Below are 21632 nucleotides of genomic sequence, written 5' to 3'. Positions count from 1 at the left end.
TGTTCAAAATATGCAACTGTAATTCACTGTGCCTTTGGTACAATGGCTTTCAATATGTTTTCCTAAAGAAAAGTTCGCATTGCTATCTTTTGGATGTATACAGTTAGCAATGATATACTAAGCTTACATTGTTTTGGTATCCCTTTGAGTAGAAGCCTATAATAAAAAGAACAGAAAAATCCAGACCACGACAAAAACTAGGGATGCAGGAAGACAAATGATGGTGACTTGGAAGAAACTGTTGTAGCACATCACATTTCTGTGGTGGTCAAGGTAACTGAAAACACACCCTCTGTTGCCACGGAGAAGCGTGGTTTTGTGAAATCCATTGAGCGTCTTCACTCCACAGGATTACTAACTGAAGTAATTACCACAGACAGAAATGTGGGCATTGCCAAAGCATGAGGTTCCCACAGATCAGGCATCGATTTCACGTATGGCATGTGTCAAGGTTTACTGCCAAGAAAATCAATGCGGTGTGGAAAAAAAGGACTGTGAACAACTACTGAAGTCCATAAATAATCATCTCTGGTGGAGTTCTAGATACAGTGAAAGTTCAGTGGACATTCTGGCGGCAAAGTGGCAATCACTTATCCACCATCCTAAAAGACATTCATGAGATGAAAACACACACTGTCATACGTGCGTCCATCTGCCTTTGAGTAAAAAGGAGCAGAGGAAAAAGTGTCTGGAGCCAGGGTTGCCTGCTCGTATAGCCCTTGTAAAGAAGACTCCTCACCCAGGTGATCCTCCCTCACTGGTCCACCCCCAGGGTCTGGATCCAAAGGCGATGGCCATGCACTAGCCACCTGAGAGAGCGATCCCTGGGGACTACCAGATGAGACACCCCTGGTGTCTCACACCATACAATGTTTGAATGCCTCCCATCCATGTATTTCATCATTTAAATTTGAATACAGAACATACAGATATGGTAATGCCCTGACTCCTTTGTTTCATCACGTATAAACTACAATAATACTGAAGACATATTTTTGTGTGTGATGAGAATTAACAAAATAAAAGTGGTTAATTATTCAATGAGTTTTTGTGCGGAAATGTGATTTGGTAAATGCGTAGACATTACGTTTAGCTCCGTCGTGCATTAACGCCATGACAAGGGGCATTGCATAGTGAATGCGGCAGCTAAAGTCACATACAGGGACTTGTGCTATTATTAATTGCTGCCAGGGCACTTGACTGTACATTGAGCATTCAGCAGATTACATTATCACAAAATGGTGGATGGCAATAGGTTCGATTGCAGATATTAATCTTTCGAAATATAAGTTAAGTGCTGCTAAAAAAAGTTGAATACATCATTATATGGTGCAATGCAGATGTTTTTCTGTTTATTCGAATTAAACACTTGCTTGAAACTTTCCTTTAAAAATACACTTGTCCCTTCTCATGCAGGAGAAGATTCTTAGTTACACAATTAAAAGTGAACTTAAATGGTTACTGAGGCCCACCAATTTGTGAAATCAACCAGATCAGAATCTATCTAGCTTTGCGTTGTGCCTGATCTGAAGGTGGGTTTTCACTAAACTGCAGTATCTGCTGTGAGGTCATTACTGTATGTTAGTTTTATGAGCTGTTGCGATTCTACAACCTTGTATTCATCTGGCTATGGTAGTGGAAATAGAAGCGCATATATTACATCCTCTAATATAGCATATGCAGGGAAAAGGGTTTTAGCTGGGATCAAGATATATGCTAATTTTAATTAAAGAAATCAGTCAGTGAGTATACATGTGAGAATGAAAAGCAGGAAGACTATTTTCCTTTCTACCATCATATGTTCTGAAAAATCGAGTCTTTGAGTGATTGGTGGTGTTGATAGTTCCTGGTGCCTGGTAGAAGACAGTCTTGGTAAAGGTGGGAAAAATACTGTGGCACATGATGTTAATGTGCCTCAGCTTTAACAACTCAGTCAAAATGTAAGAGGGTTTCTTGTACGGGCTGGGCTATACATTGAACCCACACACCCTTATGTATTATTGACAATATGTGTGCAACACTGGCTCTCATTAGCTGCCTGAAAACAGGCACAGCTACACAATATGATTTAGCTGTACAAACTGAAATTATGTTGTGTATAAGATGAATACATTGATGTAGGGAAATACCTTTGTGCATATTTTAATAAAAGATAAACCCTTTTGTATATATTTTTTAAAAGTGTTTTATATAATCTTGCTTTTAAAAGAAATCGCTATGTTGTGATGTGTGAATTGCCAAATACAATAAAGAACTGAATTGTGTTGCTTTCCTCCAACCTCTTTCGCCATTATCCATTTGGATTTCTGTTCCAGTCATTGGTAATAGGAGAGAGCCCTGACAAAAAGTAGGGTACAATTATTTGTAAGGTGGTCCCAGTGGTTCCAATCATTTTGGCTCGTTGTTCTGTGTGTTTGGCCAGTGATTGAGAAGCTGATTGGGGTAGACTGGGAATAGGAGAGAGCCTATGACTATGAGCTAGAGGGTTACTTTATTGTACCGGGCCACGTTTTATATACAAACTGTAAAATGACTTCTGTTGACTGTCATTATCACTCTTTTAGCCTGCAGGTGGATCCTCCATCATTATTTTAAGTCTGGATCTTAAGAAAACGGGACCTGTTAAGGACACAGGCACTAAGCATCACACGTTTGTTCAAGCAGACCAACATGTATGTGAAGATGCAGATTTGATTCAGCGTGTTGTAGAAGGAGCTGTAGAAGGTACAATGTGTATGAGAGACAGTACAGATGTCTTACAGTTGGATCATGAGCAGCCGCAAAACCCAAACCAGAAACCAGCTGGACGAACAAAGCATGCATTTCGCATTAGCTGTGAAGGCAGCCAAACCACAACACATATGGATACAAGCAAAGGGCATCGACATTGTGTCTACAATAAAGAACATGTAGATTCTGTTGCACATGTTACCAGGAGCACCAAAGAACTTCAATCTAACAGCAGTTGGAATAAGGACAATCACACCTTAAGGACTCATCATTCTAAGCAAAGACGAGAGACCTTCATAAACGGGTTTAGCAGCAAATCCAGCTGTAAGAATTGTACAGTACAAAATCCTGTGAATGCAAGCAGTGAAAGCCTTTCCCCGGATTCTTTGGTGACATTTGAAACACCCCACAGTGTAAGTCATAGTACTCAATTGTGTGCACTGATACAGATAGTATTGACTGTATCTTGGAAAAGTGTGGTTATCTTTTTATGTTAACATTCTTGTTAATTAAAGGCATGGTCTAGTAAAAAATGTTATTTAAAAAATAGATAGGCAACATAAAAAAAAAAATACTAGCATTCTCTTTTTTAAAGCTCAAAATTCGTAAAAAGAAGCACATGGGCTTTTGTGAAATGGATGCCCTCCTGTGCTGAATTTTTGCTTTTGCGGCAATAATGAAGGAAAAGCCAGCCAGCTGTAGTAAACAAAAGCTACCGCTGGGTGGCTTTCCCTTCATTAGTGCTGTACGTGGAGGACGGGGACCGGAGACCAGAGCAGGAAAGCTGCAGCTGAATCTCGGTAAGTGCTATTTAAAAATAAGCACTAGCTGTGTTTCTTTTCTACGTTTTCCGGGCTGGAGGAGCCCGGAAAACTTAGAAATAAAACCGCAGCTTTAAAAACGTTGTATTTATGTTTGCGGTCGCTTTTGAAGCGACTGCAAACATAAATACAACGTTATTGTGTTGGAAAACGCTGCGGTTTTTCTTTCCAACTCAGAAAGAAAAACCGCAGCATTTTCCAATACAACCGTGTTGTGTTTCTGCCTGCTGTGGCTATCACTTTGGGTCTCCGGTGCTCCCAGGGGAGCTCCCAGGGGAGCACCGGAGACCCAAAGCGAAAGCCACAGCAGGCAGAAACACAACGCGGTTGTGTTTACATGCCGCGTAGTGTTTCTGCCTACAGCTGATTTCCCATTTGGGGCTCTTGGAGAGCCCCAAATGGGAAATGCAAAATGCTGCGTTGTTTCTGCCTAAATCTGCTTTCCCATTTGGGGCTCTCGGGCTCCCCACGGGGAGCCGGAGAGCCCCAAATGGGAAAGCAGATTCAGGCAGAAACAACGCAGTTGTTTTCCGCAATGCTGCGTTGTTTCTGCCTGAATCTGCTTTCCCATTTGGGGCTCTCGGGCTCCCCGTGGGGGAGCCCGAGAGCCCCAAATGGGAAAGCAGATTCAGGCAGAAACACAACGCGGTTGTATTGGAAAACGCTGCGGTTTTTCTTTCTGAGTTTCTCAGGCTCCTCCGAGCCGGAGGAGCCTGAGAAACTTGGAAAGAAAAACCGCAGCATTTTCCAACACAATAGCGTTGTATTTATGTTTGCGGTCGCTTCAAAAGCGGCCGCAAACATAAATACGTTTTTAAAGCTGCAGTTTTATTTCTAAGTTTTCCGGGCTCCTCCTGCCCAGAAAACTTAGAAAAAAAACGCAGCTAGTGCTTATTTTTTAAAAAAAATAAATAGCACTTACCGAGATTCAGCTGCAGCTTTCCTGCTCTGGTCTCCGGTCCCCGTCCTCCGCGTACAGCACCAATGAAGGGAAAGCCACCCAGCGGTAGCTTTTGTTTACTACAGCTGGCTGGCTTTTCCTTCATTAGTGCCGCAAAAGCAAAAGCCAGCACAGGAGGGCATCCATTTCACAAAATGGATGCGCCCATGTGCTTGCTTTTGCGAATTTTGAGCTTGAATAGCTCAAAATGTTACTTAGGAAGTTTTAAAAAAGAGAATGCTAATATTTTTTTTTATGTTGCCCATCTATTTTTTAAATAAAATGTTTTACTAGACCATGCCTTTAAGACTTTTCAGTACTATAGATACATATTCTGTTGTTTCCTCATTGCTTTGAGGTATTGTGCTAGCAGAAGGACTGTTTTCCTTTTCTATATGATTGTTATTTGTGTTTCAGAAGAACACAACAAACGGAAAGTAACTTTAGCCAGACCTTATTACACACAACAATTGTCTCATTGTCAACTCATCTAAAGTGATTCCCAGACCGTTACCATTTTCTTCAAAGCCAGTGACAAGTTTCTTTTGCAACCATCTTATACCAAGCCATTTGTTTCTCTTTGCACCCCATCAGTCATCAGTAATAAGTGTGTCCCTTGTTTATTTTAGTATTTAGGTATGTATTGGTTTTAACCTCCAAAGAGTCACATAGCTTCAAGAAATCTCTGCGAGTTAAACACCCGCGACAGACCTTTGTTAAGCCAGTAGCACACCATTCCATTCTGACAGGTCTACCTAAGCAGTTCATTTTTCTGTCTTCAATAAATTGAGTACTATTAAAACTGGCTAATAATTACTATTACTACAGTGCTTAAAATTGGGAGGAATCCATAATGAATTACTAAATAAAAATGTGTTAATATGTTTAATTTTAATATGGTCGTAAATTCACAATGATTTTTATGGACATCCAAAAGGCTATGGGTCACAGGAAAAATGTCAGATGATTAAACCAAAAATAGGCTCTAGCACTCTAGGATCTGGGGTTCATAGTGAAGTGAAACAGTTTGCAACCAGTCTACCGGCCCGACAAGGCAATCCTTTTGTCTTCATGTTCGGAATGGATTGACTATTTCTAGGGCTCTCTGTTTTGCATGCATGCTGACGACAGAACATTTCCTGTGACAGGCAGTGGTGGGTGGGAAGCTCAGAAGCAGTGCCAGCACCATGCTCAGGGAAGTTCTGAGGAACAGTAGGTAGAGTAGGAATGTAGAGAGCGGAGAGAAGGGAAACAATGTTCTTACTGTTCCCAATCCTCTTACTTCCAAAGCCTACCTTCATCTTCTCACTTTGTGGCTGGGGACTGTGGGTTGAATGAGAATAGGATGAGGTGAGCTCTCTTATCTTTCACACTCCCCTCACTCCCTTTCTTGTCTTGAGGGGAGTAGAAGGATCTAGGTTACTGGGCAGATCTGCCCATTCTATTACCGACTCTTGTTTTCTTTTATAGCCTCTCATACCAACCCTATTTTCTGATGTTGCGCTTTTAGGCTGTATAGACATTTAGGAGTGAAAATGAGTGGGGCCTGTCCTCCTTCCCACTCCTTACACCATTCCTTCTGTCCCCAGCCTCAAGCTTGTTTCTATGTGAAGAAGGCATGTATTTCATTTTTTGGGGGGAAGTTTCATATGAACAAAACATAGGGCGCCATTTTACTTTATCTCCAAGGTCCAATGGCCACTCTGCTCGGATGAAAGAGGTTTGATTTCCCTACCGTGATTGTTCTCAATGAGAAAGGGGGCTTGGGCTACATAGAGTTTTGGGAAATATTATGTAGAGGCATAGATTTGTGGAGTCTGAAACCTCTGTTAAACCAATCATTACTGGTATTCCTAAACCATAGGACTAGGAGAAAGATATTTCAGACTACCTGTCTGAAAATGTTCATGCATCTGGAAGACTAAGGGAAAAGTCAATTTTTTAGAAAAAAATGCCATGCAAAAACACAGCAACTATATACTCAGCATGATCTCCTGACCTGTGTGATGAAATCCCATGTTAGTGGTCAGGTGATTGGTCTGTGTTGCTCCTTGTTTGCTGGGTGGCAGTGCTTTCTCACTGGTGCAGGCCCCAGAGGAGGCAGATAGAGGATCTGGGCGCCTCATGGTGGTGGTAACATAAAGGACAGCTTCCAGAACATGTTGTTAAAACCAAGAAGCCGGCATTATTTTATATTATATTATTTTGATACACTTTTTGTGCACAGTATGGATTTTTATGTACCCATTGCCGTTACAGTGTTTTTGAACAGGTTACTTTTTGTACTGCAACACTGCACCCTGAAACATGGAGTCCCTCATGTATGGTCTTGACATATTATGTAAGGTAACTCTTATTTAATATGTCAGGACCATACATTGCCTGTGAACCCTCAGCAGCTCTGACCTGCTGAGGGTTCACAGGCAATTACATCTTTTTAGAGGTATTAACGAACCTCTAAAAGATGTAAATAACATCTTACTTGAGTGGAGTGATTATTGCCTAGTTCTCGTTCTATGTGGGCCCTTTGGAATTAATCAATTTTTCAACACCCTTTGCTCAAGGACTCCTGGAATTGGGAAATTGGTCCGTCTTTGTACTCTACTTACACTCACCCACCTCCAGGTTCCTTTCTGGCTTATCTGGTGCCACCCCCAGCACTTCCACCCCATGTTCCCCCACTGCCCGTTCTCCTTTTCTGGGGGGATTTACCCGTAACCCATCACTTCTCGCTGCCCACTCCACCTCGACTAAGCAGTATTCGCGTTATCAGCTCCCCTCCCGCCCCCCTCTGGCGGTTCATCCTGTCCCCTTTGGCCCTCCATGCTTTGGGGAGAGGACGTTTTGCACTGCATTACGTGTGATATCTTTTTTCCACAATGCATGATGGGGATCCTAGTTCTCTGTTATTTAATTTTAATTCTGCTTTGCTTTAAGTTGAATGTCCATAGTTTTATTTCCATTATATTTTGGAGTTGCCGATGTAACTCATTTTCTCGTGGTCTACTATCTTTCTTTTCCAATTCACCCTTCGGCAACCACGGTGGCTGTTTCTTGACTCAGTGCAGAGCAGGAACAGAGTGAGACAGGTAAGAGGTACATTATTGTGGAGATAATGCATGGCGCCATTGAAGGGTCATTATGCTGCACAATTTCTTGGAGGAGCTGCTGAGATTAGGCCAGTGCATTGCTGGTACTCCGTTGTTATCCTTACCAACTTATCTCCCTCTTGTGTGTTCATTTACCAGTCCCATGGTCCCCCAGTGAATGCAGGATGGAAAGGTTGCCTGTCCCGGTCTAATTACCTATCCTATTGGTGCCCCAGGAAATGCAGAATTTCATATTGAAATTATGTGTGCCACGGTTTCAGGTTGCACTGCTAGCCAATGTAATAAGATCCCTTTGGTGTAACACAGAATTCATTTCTGCACATTTTGATAGAATCGTTTACAACGCTGCAGAGTCATTAGAGAATTGGTATTTCTTTGTATTCGCTGGATTTGACATTTTTACTGGGTTTGACACATTTGCTGGATTTGACACATCTACCAATTGTGACCTAAAGCAGCATCATGGAAAGATCCCACGCCAGACACTGGAAAGAGGGTCAAAGAGTAAATCCAAGCATCTACTTTATTGTTGATAGGGTTCCTGGATGCCAGCACCTATCCACATGTTGGCCTTAACCCAAGACATTTAACTCCTCACTGGCTGAGTGAAGAGCTGTGGCTGAGCCTCTGGACATGCAAATAAGTACAAGGGAAGTTAACCCGGACAGCTCGACCCAATACCAACCTATCCCATGTGAGCCGTTAATACGTGGTGAAGGTTGTTGGATACTGTCAAACCTCCCCGACGCTTAGGCTTGTGAGTGGCTCTGAGCCATGGTTACGATGTCCCTTTCAGTGGGCGACCTCAAGTGGGCCACCAGAGCGAGGGTGTGCGCGCCTGCAACACGCTCATTCCCATACCCTGAGGATTGTGCCATGCCACGGTCCTGTTTCACCACCTCCCGCATACTGGCAAGCCATGTCAGACTCTTCCTGCATCCGCAGCTGCAGCCTCATTCCTCTGGGCTCCCTTCCTGCTTCGCGTCGAACCGCTGTAGTTGGGTGGCTGCTCCTGGCATATGCACCCACCCTTCTATGAGCTACTCTGCTCCTGCTGTATTTTCCTCCCTTGCAGTTACCCATTGCCACTTCCATCATTGCAGTGCACACAGCTACTGCGACCAAGGCAGTGCCCACTGCATCTGAGGGTAGGAATGCCAAGCTGATTCTGTTCATTATGGCTGATACTTTCAGGATCATGCTGCAGGATCCCATGGCAACACCATCAGAGGATGGGCCCTATTTCTGTCTGCGGCCTTTCTGTGGGATGAGGCCTACCCTGAAAGCTGGTGATGAATTTAATTTATGGGCAGACCAGACCAACAAGATGTTGCATTACTGGCAAGCTCCAAACAGTGAGAAATATCATACAGTGTTTCAAGAGTCTGCACAGTCTAGCTTTGAAGGTGCTCCAGTTGCTCTGTGTCACACACCCATAACCTTTGCGCATACCCTGGGTGGTGCATTCAGTGCCAGCACATCCAGCTCAGAGTTAATAATGAAGTTGTATGCCACAATGTTGCAGCCTGGTTGGTGAGTCACTGTCAGAGCATGTGCCAGGATAGAGCCAGTTCTAGAAGAAGGGGATTGAGCCACACAGCCTGAACCCGGTTGGGCTACAGTTCCTATGGTGAGAGAGATCAACACCACTGATGCTCTTACGACTGCATATCGCAGAGTAGAGCCTTATCCCCCCATCTTTTTATGATATCGTGAGAGGCGCTTGCCTTAGAGGGAGAGGGAGAGATGGAGGACACAGTCTGCAGTCATCCAAGCCAACTGGTGACACCATCTACAGCCCCAGAGTGTGATCTATGGCATCAAGTTGAGGATTTGCATCAACTCACACAGGTCAAACAGCTCCTGAAGTTTCCATTTGCCACAAAAAGTCCAGCACAGCATGGAAAAGGATCTGCACCATCATCCGCAAGAGTTTGAACGCAAGCTTTTCCAGTGAGCTCATGATCCCAGGATGCCCACAGAGTACGGCTCGTGACCAGGAAACTGTAGCCTGGGAGTTTTGTCATCTGTGTGAACAGGAGGGGCACACATTCTGTCAGTTTACGAGCCTGCCAGATTACAGCATGTTTCTTTGGGATTGGTTACAGGCAGCCTTGTTATACATAAGCAAGTTAAGGCTTTAGAAAAGTCATATTGTTAGGAAATTGGTTGGCCTATACCAGCAAACAAATAGCCATCAAGTTCCAATCCCTAAACTTCCCTTCCATTCCTCTAGTAACTCCCCTCTTTTCCTCCCCCCAAATGCCTTATGTTCATAATTGTAACTGAGGTTTGTGTACATCCTTGTGCAAACTTGATGTGTGTGGTGGATTAATAATTGTCATCTCAACTGTACCTCTTCTTTTTTTTACCATCTGCTTCCTTCCCCTTCTAGGCTTCACATTGTGTGTGACTAGAACAAATGTTCACTTTTAGGCACTAAATACTAGTCCTTGGAGCTGTTTTGGACACCACACTAGGATATAGTCTTTCGAAGTATACGTTAAAAAGGGACCCCAGACTTTTCCAAATAGCCTTTAGCCCCATTTGGAGATCATGGAAAGGTTTTTCATTGCTAAGATTTGCCACACATTTGGGAACCACATGTCTATACATGGGGCCTCACCTTTACCCCATTGCCTAAATATGCACCACTTAGCTGCTAGTAGAAGCATGTGTAGTAGTTTAGTAAGGTTTATGTCTAGTTCTTCAGGGGCTGTCCCTATCACTAATAGTCGTGGATCAGCAGGAATAGGGATCCCTGTGATTTCAGCAATTCTAGATCTGATATCTAGCTAGAAGATCTGTAGCTGCGGGCATCCCCAGAGGATGTGACCATATGTGCTTCTGTTGCCACATTCTCTTCAGCAGGTACTTGCTCAAAACTTGTCTATAGCATGCAGTCTTACATTGGTGCATTGTGTAACAAATTCTGAGATGTCGTCACTTCTCCCGGGGGAGGGAAGGCCCCTTCCCATGAGACCAGGGAGGTGAGGCCACAACCTGATAGTCCCCCTGGGGGTGGTACTCAGCGGCAGGATCTCATGGGGAGAGACTCCTCCTCCGGGGATTAGGGAGGACATCTCAGGAGAATATAACACAACACCGCTCACCCTCCACCACTTCCTTTGCCTCCGCTCAGTTCATGAGGCCCACCTCCTTCACACCCCCTTGTCCCATGCGACACACGTCCATATTACACTCTCCCATATATGTCTGCGAGGTTGATGAAGCAGCAGTCACTGAGACGAGGAAGGGTAGGGCTGACTGGACAAGGAAGAGGCGCAGAGGCATGTTGAGCCCTCCAGGGAATTGGAAAGAGCAGTCTAGATTTCATCATCCATTACAGATAAAAAGTAAAAAAGGTCTCACAGGGAAGTCAGACCCTCCCTGAATGTACCGCAAGCAAGGAGGACGTCCTGCTTGGGGAGGAGGCAAAGCTACGGACCAGGAAGCGAGAAGGAGAATCCCTACGACCCAACCCATCCGCCATGCATGGGCATACCGGAAAGCAAGAAGGACAGGGGTCCAGGCGGAAGAAACCGCCGAAACACACGGTCGCTGAGAGATGCGCAGCCCGCCCAAGAAGAAATGCTGCAGAGCCGCTGAGAGCTACGCGAAAGCAGGAGAAGAATGAGGAAAGACATCAGAGATGTTTGAAGAGCCCGATAATGGCAGAGAAGATTCAGCAGCAACCCAAAATGTACAGTAGCTGCCTGGGTCTCAGAGGGGAACAAGATAAATCTTGTAACCAGGGTCTGAGACCAAAAAATAATAACACAGAGAACCTGGAATAAATATAATACCTGGCAGGATAGTGAACCGGGTAAAAATGGAACAAGATACAGTGAAGAAAGCCAGGTCTGGTACCTGCAACCTGAGGAGAACATCCTCATTCCTCATCCTCTTCGTGGCAGTACCTGGCAAGGTAGTGAACCACCAGGTCTGTCCAGAATGAGCCACTAAAGAAACTATGGTCTGGGACCCACAACAGCTGCCTTGTTAAGCCTGAGAAAGGCCGGACGAAGGGATACATTCACCCTGGCACTGTGACTTGTGATAAAGAGGCTGAGAAAAGGCCAGGGGAAGGGAGACATTCAGCCTGTCATTGTAAACTGTGATAAAGAGCCTAAGAAAGGTCAGGAGAATGAAGACATTCCCCTGGCATTGTGAACTGTGAAAAAAAGCCTGGTAAAGGCCAGAGGAAGGGAGATATTCCCCATGGCATTGTGAACTGTGATAAAAAGCCTGAGAAAGGCTGGCTAGGGTAAGGGAGTAATTCTCCCTGGTATTATGTGAACTGTGAAACTAAAGCCAAGAAAGGGCTGGGGAAGGGAGTCATTTCCTCTGGTGTTAACAGTGAAAGTACAAGTCAAGAGAGTGTGAGAACAATGCCAAGGAAGGCTTTGGGTACAGAGTCATTCGCCTCAAATTGTGAAATTGTTAAACTAAGTGAAGAGAGAGTCCAGGGAAAGGGAGTCCTTCCCCCTGGCTTTGTGTGGTAAAAACACTGAAAGCCAGATACTTGGAGAAGGGAAGCATTCTCCAGGAACCCAATAGTAAAGAAGCAACTATGAGCAATAAGGAATGTTGATGTTTGAACTGGAACTTTACCTTTTGAGTTTGAATTGAGAACTTTACTACTTGTTGGCATTACAACCTGGAACTTTGTTTTGTGCTTTGGAAAGGGACTGACACCTGGAAAAGGGGGTCATTCCTTCAGGTAAATATCCCATCTAACAACTGGAACTGTTATCCTCTGTCCAGAAGAAGGGAGTCATTCTTCTGTGCCAAGAAGATGCACTGCCTCTTTAGTTGTTTTATTTGTCTGAGGGACAGAAGCACATTTTTGACAAAGGACGGTGGACTGTTGATTTACAGACACATCTTGACAAATCCATTAGCACTTTTAGTAGGGGTAGAAAAACCCCTCTTAGAGTTGGGAAAAGTTAGGTGTTCTCTTTATTTTTCATTACTACTAAACGTTTATGCCAACAACCATGCAACCTGTGTGTCATTCCCCTCCTTCTGCACACTTTCAATTGTCTTTTATTGAACTTCTAAAAGCTGTGTGTTTATAAAGTGTTTGTTAGCTGTTTTCCGTGACTTTTTCCATTCATTGGATATTGGCAGCCCCACTTCCATTTCCCACTTCTGTCTTCTCTTATCTGCTTCTGTATCTAGATCGCTTATTAGGAACTTATTACGTTTTGTAATTAGCCCCTTTTGGCTTTCAGCATTAGTGGCAAGCTTATTAACTCTGTAAGGGGTCTCTTAGCAGCCTTGAACACAGAACTATGCATTACTCTGTGCCTGATTTGGAAGTATTCTATGATTGCATTGAATTGGGATGCTAAGTAGTATCTAGTAAAGTCCCGGCATCCTACTCCCCCTTGGGATTTAGGCAGTAAAAGTATTTTTTTGTTTATTCTGGGCTTAGCACCCCTCCAGAAAAATTTGACCAGATTGTTTACTATGCGTTTCAGAACACCTTGCGCCACAGGAATGGGAAGAGCCTGAAACATATTGGGCCTCATTACAGGTCCGGCGATAACCGTGTCGGTAAAACTGGCTAGTACCTGCCGGACCCGTAAACTGTTACCAGCGCCTGACTTGCCAATAACACTGGGGTAATACAACCCTGGTGGCTCGAAAGTCAGGCGCCGGTAAAATGTTGTTCCCCATTCCTATAGAGTCCCACAGGACTCCATGGGAATGGGGCCCACGAAACACTGGCACTGGTAACAACGGTGCTGGTGCTTCTGTGAAACTCAGACCTGCCAGGCTGGAAGGCACCCGTCCAGCAGAGTTGTACTTTGCCGGTCCAGAAACAACCGGCAAAGTACAACTCCTACCGGCACCGTTGTTTCCAATTCGCCAAGGTTGTAATGAGGAGCATAGAGTTGCATCAGTAGACTCAACAGCTGTTTACTTGGCCTTGGCCTTCAGGCCTGGCCTTACAGTAGGGGGAGGGGAGACATGTTTTCTCTTGACACTTCTCTGCTGAAAATGCGTTTTTCTTATACCCCTCCTCCTCTTCCTTTTGTCGTCTGGCTGATTTTCCACGCTATTATGGAACAAATGCCTTTTAAATGTTGTCCTTCGTGTAACAGCAAATTTCTGTGGAAGGACACTCACAAGGAGTGTAACTGGTGTCTCCTTGTGACCATAACGAACAGCGTTGCAAACCTATAAACTCTTTAGTCCTAAGACGCTTAAGAACAGGCATACCAAGCGGTGGGTGGCCTATGCTATGAAGGGCGAGAGTCACCCTCCCCTTGGCACGGTCGCCTCGAACAAGGAGTCCATAAGCAGCCACGACTCCGTATCAGAGTCCGAAGATGCTGACTCCCGAGTGCCCTCTCCACAGTCTCGCTAAGCATGCTTTTGGCAGTGTGATAGGGAAATTACATCCCGGCAACAAAGGCACACCTTGTATTCCTAAGGCCAAACACACATCCCCTCAGCCTCTTTCAGCGGATTTGTAGAAAAAGCCATCAGCGCCTGAAGGTTGGTCGAAAATCTCGGCATGGCCTACTGAACCTCACGGTTCAAGGCATGCTGCGCCCCCACTATTGCGGCCGGCACAGGGTCCCAAGGCTTCAGCCTCCCAGGGCGATGTCCCTACAATTTCGGGGCGGGTAACGGAGGTGTTGAAAAACACGATGAAACATGCATCTCTTGCAAAAATGCTCCCCAAACTCTGGGAGAAGCTTTCCCAGGCCCCTACTTATGCCTCTGGACCCATAAAGGCCACCTCTTTGCCTTTAGGGTACTCTCCATCCTCCCCTACCATGTGTGAGACAGGCTTGCACATGGTCAAGAGATGACACAGAAAACAGATTTCAAATTCAACAGTAGAATCTTTATTAAGTATTAGGATGGTGTAAAGCCTAACTTGCTCTAGAACTATGGTGGGATTTTCCCTACCTATGGAAACTAAGGAAAGTCTATAGGCTTCATTACAAGTCCAGCGGTAACCATGCCAATAAAACACTGGGGAATTTTAACCATGCCATTCTGAGAAGGCAGGCGCTGGCAAAATGTTGTGCCCCATTCCCATAGAGTCCTACAGGACTCTCTGGGAGTGGGGTCCACGAAATCAGTGGCACCGTTAATAACAGTGCTGGTGCTTCTGTGAAAGTCTGCCTACCATGGCCGCTGTGCCCGACAGGGTCAGACCTGTCAGGCATAGCGGTTTCGCTATGCAGACTTGTACTTTGCCAGTCCGGAAACAACAGTGCCGGTAAGCTTACCAGCACTGTTGTTTCCGGACCGGTAACGTTGTAATGAGGCCCTATGTCTGTAAATCCAAATCGAAAGTCTGTCTGTGTCGAAAACCTATGCTTGGCCTCACGTCTAATACTAAACATAGTGTAGGGAAATTCTGAATGAACTAAACAGTGTTAAAAAAAATGTGGAGCTGCTTCTAGCTGCCTTCCCCAAGTTCAGGTTACAGTTCTCACAATTGCTTGTTCCAAAGTATTCTACCAGGACATGGGTCTCTCTCCCCCAAGTTCAAAGCACACTGGGTTTAAATGTACAGTGTTCAACTGGGTTCACACTGTTTCAATAGGCGTTCTGAATTCCATCCTCCAAGTTCAAAGTACTGGTTCACCAAAAAACAGTCTCACCATGTTCAACAGGAACTTAGGGTTCCCTTCCCCAAGCTTGAAGTATTGGTTTACAAAAACAGTCCCACAATGTTCAACAGAAGCTTATAGTTCCATTCCCCAAGCTTGTTCTCAATTTCTCAAAGTTCAAGATTCGTTCCAGATCAACTTTATAGTGCTTACCAGTTCATCAGATTGCTTTCCCTTTGTTTGCTTCCGCAATCTCCTTGGCTCTTCACAGTTGGGCATCCCTGGTCTATGTGCATTTGTCGGACCCCACGGTCCACTCACTACACATCGCACAGCTGGGAGCCCTAGGTTCTCCTACCTACACAGGTTCTTCTGTGTTTGTATCTGTATCAGGATTCATACTTAACAACCTTCTTATCCTCTCAAAGTTGGAGCTCCCCGGTCTAGGCGCTGTTGTCGGACCGCACAGTCCACCCACTGAAGGTTGCGCAACCAGTTACCCTTGTCAAGGCATTCTGTCATCTTTACTTTCTTGCCCAATTTCTACTTTGTCTGCTTTAATTGATAGCCTTTTTCTTCACTTTGTTCACTTTTAGTTTTGCCAGTTCGACATTTGCTCATACTTCATTGCTCCTCGTTTGCTACTCACGAACAGCTTTCATAATGTATTTTTCGTCGTACTGATCGTTCTTGTTACTTTTCAATAGTTCTTAAATGTTCAAAGACCTTTAGAAGTGTATTAATTTCTCCTACATGACCACTCTGGTACATAGGGCCTCCTTATGAGCCCGGCAGTAGCCGTGCCGGTAGGTCCTGGTCATTCCTCATTGCCAGGCGCCGGAAAATATTACTCCCCATTCCCATTTGTGTCCCATTGGACTCAATGGGAATGGGGAGGACGGATGCATCCGTGAAGGTCTGCGATGGGTGTCTTTCTGCCCGCCAGTTCAGACTTGGCGGGTGGAAAGGCACCCGCTCGCAGACCTCGTAGTTTGTCGGACCGGCAACCTTGCAATGAGGCCCATAGTTTCTTAAACAATCCATTATTAACATTGCATTTGTTTGTTTCTTCATCACGCTTTAATCAGACACTTTTGAGAACGTGACGGCTGCACACGACCACTCCGATACAATGTAGCTCAGCAACTATCATACAAGCACCATGTCCCTTGCATTCATGTGTCCTTCAGTTTCTTCGATCACCCAAGTTCTTACACTCGAGGTCAGGGTCTCACCCTCAGGCACTCCTGGGTTGATTTCTCTACTCAGGGGACCAAGCACTGTACGACCGTAGCGAAGGGATTGGCACCCTCCATGGCTTCCTTCTCCCGACAGAGACACGACTCCTTCGCTTCCGCGCTCTCCTTCACCTTGCAGAATTTCAGCATCTCAGCGTTCCGTTCTCCAAAGGCTCATCAAGGATTGGACTAGCCTTCCTGCAGTTCTCTCCTCTAGCTTACTTGTGCTCCACCTCTTATGCACTTCAGTCCTATTACGGGGTTTCAGGTGTGATTCCTTTGCCTTGTTTACCTGACTCCATTTAGACCAATTATTGGGACATGCCTAACTTTCAGCCTTGTATTCTTCAAGATCCCCCTTCATCGTTCCAGTAGTATAGTAGTATTTCCTATAGGACGTTTGCATTACTCTTTGAGGCTTCTTCCTCTTCTCAGTACTTTGTGTGAATTCATGGAGTAGAATAGGACATAAACGGCAATATCCTATAAAAGCTGAGGGAGGGTAGGGAAGGTCAGTGTTAGGACAGGGGGATACCATGTCTCGCCCTCCGTTACCCTGTCCCCAATCCCCAAAGACCCTCCACCCAGGTGATCCTCCCTCGTTTGTCCGTCTCCATGGTCGGGATCCAAATGCGATGTCCCTTCCCTGGTCACCTGAATAGAAGATCCCTGGGGAGTAGATGCAAGGATGCACTCAGGTTTCTCACACCTGTCACAGGACCTACTACAGGACCCCTGTTCCTTCTGATTCACCTTTCCCTCTTCCTGAAGACTCCTCTTTCTCTGCATGGACTAGAGAAAGGTTTGAGGCCTGCATAAACAAGATGGCAGAATGTATTGAATTTTCTAGGAAATTTGATGACGTCCTTAGTCGGGTGATAGTCTAGGCCCTTGAAGTCCCCTAGGCTCCAGACAGGAGGGGCTCGTTCTTCCTCTTCTCCTAGGCATCGTTTGCCTGATCTCCTTAAAATGTTTTCCAGGATTATCAATATGACCCAGATGATGATGTCTATTATGTTCTGAATCCAGATGGTGACTCCCAGGACCCAGTTTCTCAGAATCCAAATGCCTGGACCCCTGCGGATGACCAGAGGAATTGGCCCACTACCCAAGCCCATGAGGCTGAACTGGATAACATATTCTTGGATGCTCTTCCCATCTCTGAGCCCCGGGAGGCTTTATGAATAGATGATTAGATGCTGTTCAACACCTTCCTTAGGAAGGCTGCAGACCACTTTAAGATTGTAATGCAGGAGACTGTGCCTGACATCAGCCTGGCCATCCCGCTTATGAACTCTGTCAAAAAGTGCATTGCCCCCTCCTTGCTCACGCCTTCCCTTTCTCGGGCCGTCAACCCACGGGTCGAGAAAATGTTTCACCCCATGACCTCTGATCCACTATGCATCAGAGGACATTCCATTCCAGACTCCAGACTCCCTAGACGGTACAACAACCGGGAAACATGCAGGGGTGCCACTGTCTTCTTCTGAGTCTCCCCCGGACAAGGACTGCAAGAAGCTTTATGCCCTTGGCAAGCGCATCACTTCGTCAGCTGCTTACAGTATCCACATAGCTAATAACACAACACTCCTGGCTAGCTATACTGACGTACAATGGGGACTAGTGCATGAAGGCCTGCAAAATGTTTCACAGCCTACTAGATCACAGCTTCTGGCAGTGGTACATGAAGGGTGTCAAGTGACGCAAGACGTATTGACTCAGCAGAGACTGCAGGTAGGGTACTACTGGAAGGCACCCTGTCTAAGCACCATGCATGGCTAAAGAATACTAATTTCAAGCATGAGGCACAGCCCTCACTTATTAATGAACCTGTTGAGGACTCAGCCCTCTTTGGAAAAGCAGTGTACGAAGCCCTCAAAACCACAAAGAAGCATGAAACTGTAAAGTCTCTGAATCAGATCTTGCCCAAGCCCTTTGCTCAACGCAGGGTCTTTAATACACGCTGGTCCTTTCATGATAAATCTTTTCCCCACTCAGCTCGAGGTACCTATGAAACTGGAGGATCTCCCTGGTATTCCGGCCAGGGTATATCCAGCAACTTTCAGACCCCTCAACATTGGGGATTTCGGTGTGGCAAGGGTAGGGGGGGAAAATTCAGCAGCCAGGGGCTCCCCTGCCCTGGCCAGCAAATGACTATGTAGAAAAACAGATGTACACGTCACTCATGGAGGCCACCCCCTCACCTCCGTCATAAAGGAAGAACAGCAAGAAAGCGATGTGCATGACACCTTTCCCAATAAGGCGCTCAGACAACCATATTGAATGTACCCCCGAACTGATGTAGTAGAAGGAAGTCTGTAAACACTGCTGTAAGTAAAGTCTGACAGGTGTAAAGTGATGCCATGAAGAGAAGAAACGAGGGCGCACTGAAACGATATACAAGTATTTAAAGAATGAAGATGTTACTGAAGTAGCAAAGTAAACAAATATGCAGATATGAAGAAATCATATATTCTGAGAAGATAAGTGAGAAGAAATGCAGTAGATGCATGTACGCAGAAACGCAAGGTAGATGAGACATATAGGAGCTTGCTAAATGTAGGAACTATAACGTGTGTAAAGCAGCCATGTTGAGAAAATGGATGCCGGTTTCACATAATAGTAAGCTAGAAGCCTCAAGGAGAAAACCAAAGCTGCAGAGCTGAAAGGCATTGGAATACAGAATTGTGTAAGAACCAAGGATATTCGTTTGGCTCAGGATCAAGGATGCTGCAGCAAGAAGCAACTGCAAGGCACGAAAAAAGTCAAAGAGGATAAGCCATGTACGTAGGACATATGTTCTTGGATGAAGTAAAGGAGTGAACATTTGTGAATGCCAAGTATTGGACAATCAAAGATGCAGAAAGCATATGCAAAACGGAGCAGCCAAGTTTCTAGCGGCCGAAGAGAGTAATCGCACCCAATATAAATTGAATCAAACAGCACTAAATAGAAGAATAGGAGGACAAAATCATGGTCTCCTCACATGTGGTGCAAGACCAGAAAACAAGGCCTATTCATGAACGCTCCAGACGAGGATAGGAATGTACCTTCACTCCCTTTAACGTTCCAAGGAAGAGAACAGTCAGCAAGGTCAACTACAGAGAAGAAGACTTGGCTTAGAGCCTAACTGATGAGAGATGGCAGGCTAATTATCCAAGTGGGCAGTGGTCTGATGTTCCCCGCACCTGGGTTTTGTTTTGCTTACGTGCCTCTAGTGAGCCGAAGGTCCATGGTTGGAAGAGAGTGCCAACCAATCAGGATGTGATGATGGACAATACATTGTTGCAGAAGCCAATCTGCTGTTATTATTATACTATTATCTGTATTATATGAAGTTAGAGGTAGTTCAAGGCGTGCCTACTTGAGAAGGGGCAGCCAATGATGTAACTAACACCTAAATAAGCTATAGGTATGTATGTTCCCTTAACCAATCCTCAATAGGTTTGATGATGTCATAGCTGACGTACATCAAGGTATAAAGTCTTTTGTGTAACAGAAATGCTTTGAGAGTGAGTGAGCTGCGATTTGTTATGCTTGCCAGATTTCCCTACTTTATTAAGCTGATAATAAAGCAGCATTTTGCCATATTCTTTGAGTCTGTCTGGTTATTTGGGCCTGAAATCAGTAATTGTGGTAATCCCATCCAGCACTTGGTACGCTCCATGTGCTACTGCACAACTCGATGGTTCAGGTCCCCTCCCATGTTTCCCCAGTAGGAGGATGATTAACGTCTTTCTCCCATGGATGGGATGAAATCACCTGAGATCAGTGGGTCCTCGAAACTGTCATCGGCGAAAGTTGTCTAGAATTTTTCATCCACCCCAATACCACCCGCCGAAAAGCAGGAGACTGTCTCCAGAATATCTCCACATCTTACTGGAAGAAGTACAGATCCTGCTGCAGAACGGGGTGATCAAGGTCATCTCAGATCTTCAGGTAAATTAGGGTATTTATTCAATATACTTCCTTGTGCCCAAAAAGGATCTAACCATGCACCCTGTTTTAGATCTGCGTCCTGTCAACAAGTATGTCAAACCTCAAAAGTTCAGGATGACAACCGCTAAAACAGGGGGATTACATGGCCACCTTGGATATGAAAGATGCATACTTTCATATTTCAATGTTGCCAGCGCACAGAAAGTACCTCGGGTTCAAGATCGAGAACACTCACTGTCAGTTCAAAGTACTCCCCTTCGGCATTGCCTCAGCCTCAAAGGTGTTTACCATAGTACTAGCAGTGGCGGCAGCTCAACTGCGCAGGCAGTCCATTCCAGTCTACCCTTATCTCGACGACTGGCTCATAACTAGAGACTAGCACCAGTCATGTCTGGAGAACACCCAAAAGACTGTAGATCTTCTCTTCAACCTGGGGTTCTCAATGAACGAGAAAAAGTCACTTCTGGTCCCCAGTCAAGCCAAACAGTTTCTAGGAGCCCTAATTCGAGCAGAAGATAGAATTCTGTTGGAACTACTTGCTGTGTTCAAAGCCCTAAAAGCACAAACACAACTACAAGTGAAGACTGTCCTGGTCCTTACAGACAGCACTATGGCCATGTATTACCTGAACAAACAGGGGGGCACTCACTCGCCAGGGCTGTCCAAACTGTCAAAGAACATTTGGAAATGGGCACTCAAACACAACATGTTTCTACTGTAGCAACACGTTGCAGGGGAACACAGTCTTCTGGAAGATGTACTCAGCAAAGACTTGCAGCTACCCGTAGAACACAAGTGGCGCTGGCAAGACAACATCTTACATAACCTCTTTGCAGAATGATTTCATCCAGACATCAACCTTTTTGCAACACTGGAGAATGCTCAATGTCAATGGATAACATGCTCATGGAGATTTGCCTATGCTTTTCCGCCATTTCCCCTACTGAACAGGATAGTTTACAAGATGCACCAGGAACAAGTCACACTAATCCTTGTGGCACCAATGCGGACTCGACAACCATCGGTCTCTCATCTCATGAGAATGTCACCCTACCTACCGAGGAAACTGCCTTAGCCTTGCAACATGCCTTCAAAAGACCAAGGGAAAGCACTACACCCATGTCCTCAAACGCTCAATTGAGCAGCTTGGCTCCTGAAGTCATAGAGTTTGGGCACCTTCAACTACCTCAGAGATACATGGACATTCTTAGAGAGGCATGGAAACCTAACACCAGATATTGTTGTTGCAATAAATGAAAATGTGTTGTCAT

The 21632-nt window shown here is 45.1% G+C and overlaps 1 protein-coding gene across 1 annotated transcript in view; it reads left to right on the top strand.

Moving 5' to 3' along the window:
* Positions 1 to 21632, top strand: part of LOC138497346 (uncharacterized) — a 441719-nt gene that overhangs the window by 85731 nt on the left and 334356 nt on the right. Inside the window, exon 2 of the mRNA XM_069620747.1 lies at positions 2565 to 3143. Within this exon, the coding sequence (XP_069476848.1) occupies positions 2565 to 3143 (579 nt within the window). The remainder of the gene's footprint in view (positions 1 to 2564; positions 3144 to 21632) is intronic.

The sequence above is a fragment of the Ambystoma mexicanum genome, chromosome 5q (assembly GCF_040938575.1).
Source record: "Ambystoma mexicanum isolate Mex_15411 chromosome 5q, UKY_AmexF1_1, whole genome shotgun sequence".
Lineage (NCBI taxonomy): Eukaryota > Metazoa > Chordata > Amphibia > Caudata > Ambystomatidae > Ambystoma > Ambystoma mexicanum.
The sequence above is the reverse complement of the archived record's forward strand: the minus strand, read 5'-3'. Positions and strand labels throughout refer to the sequence as shown.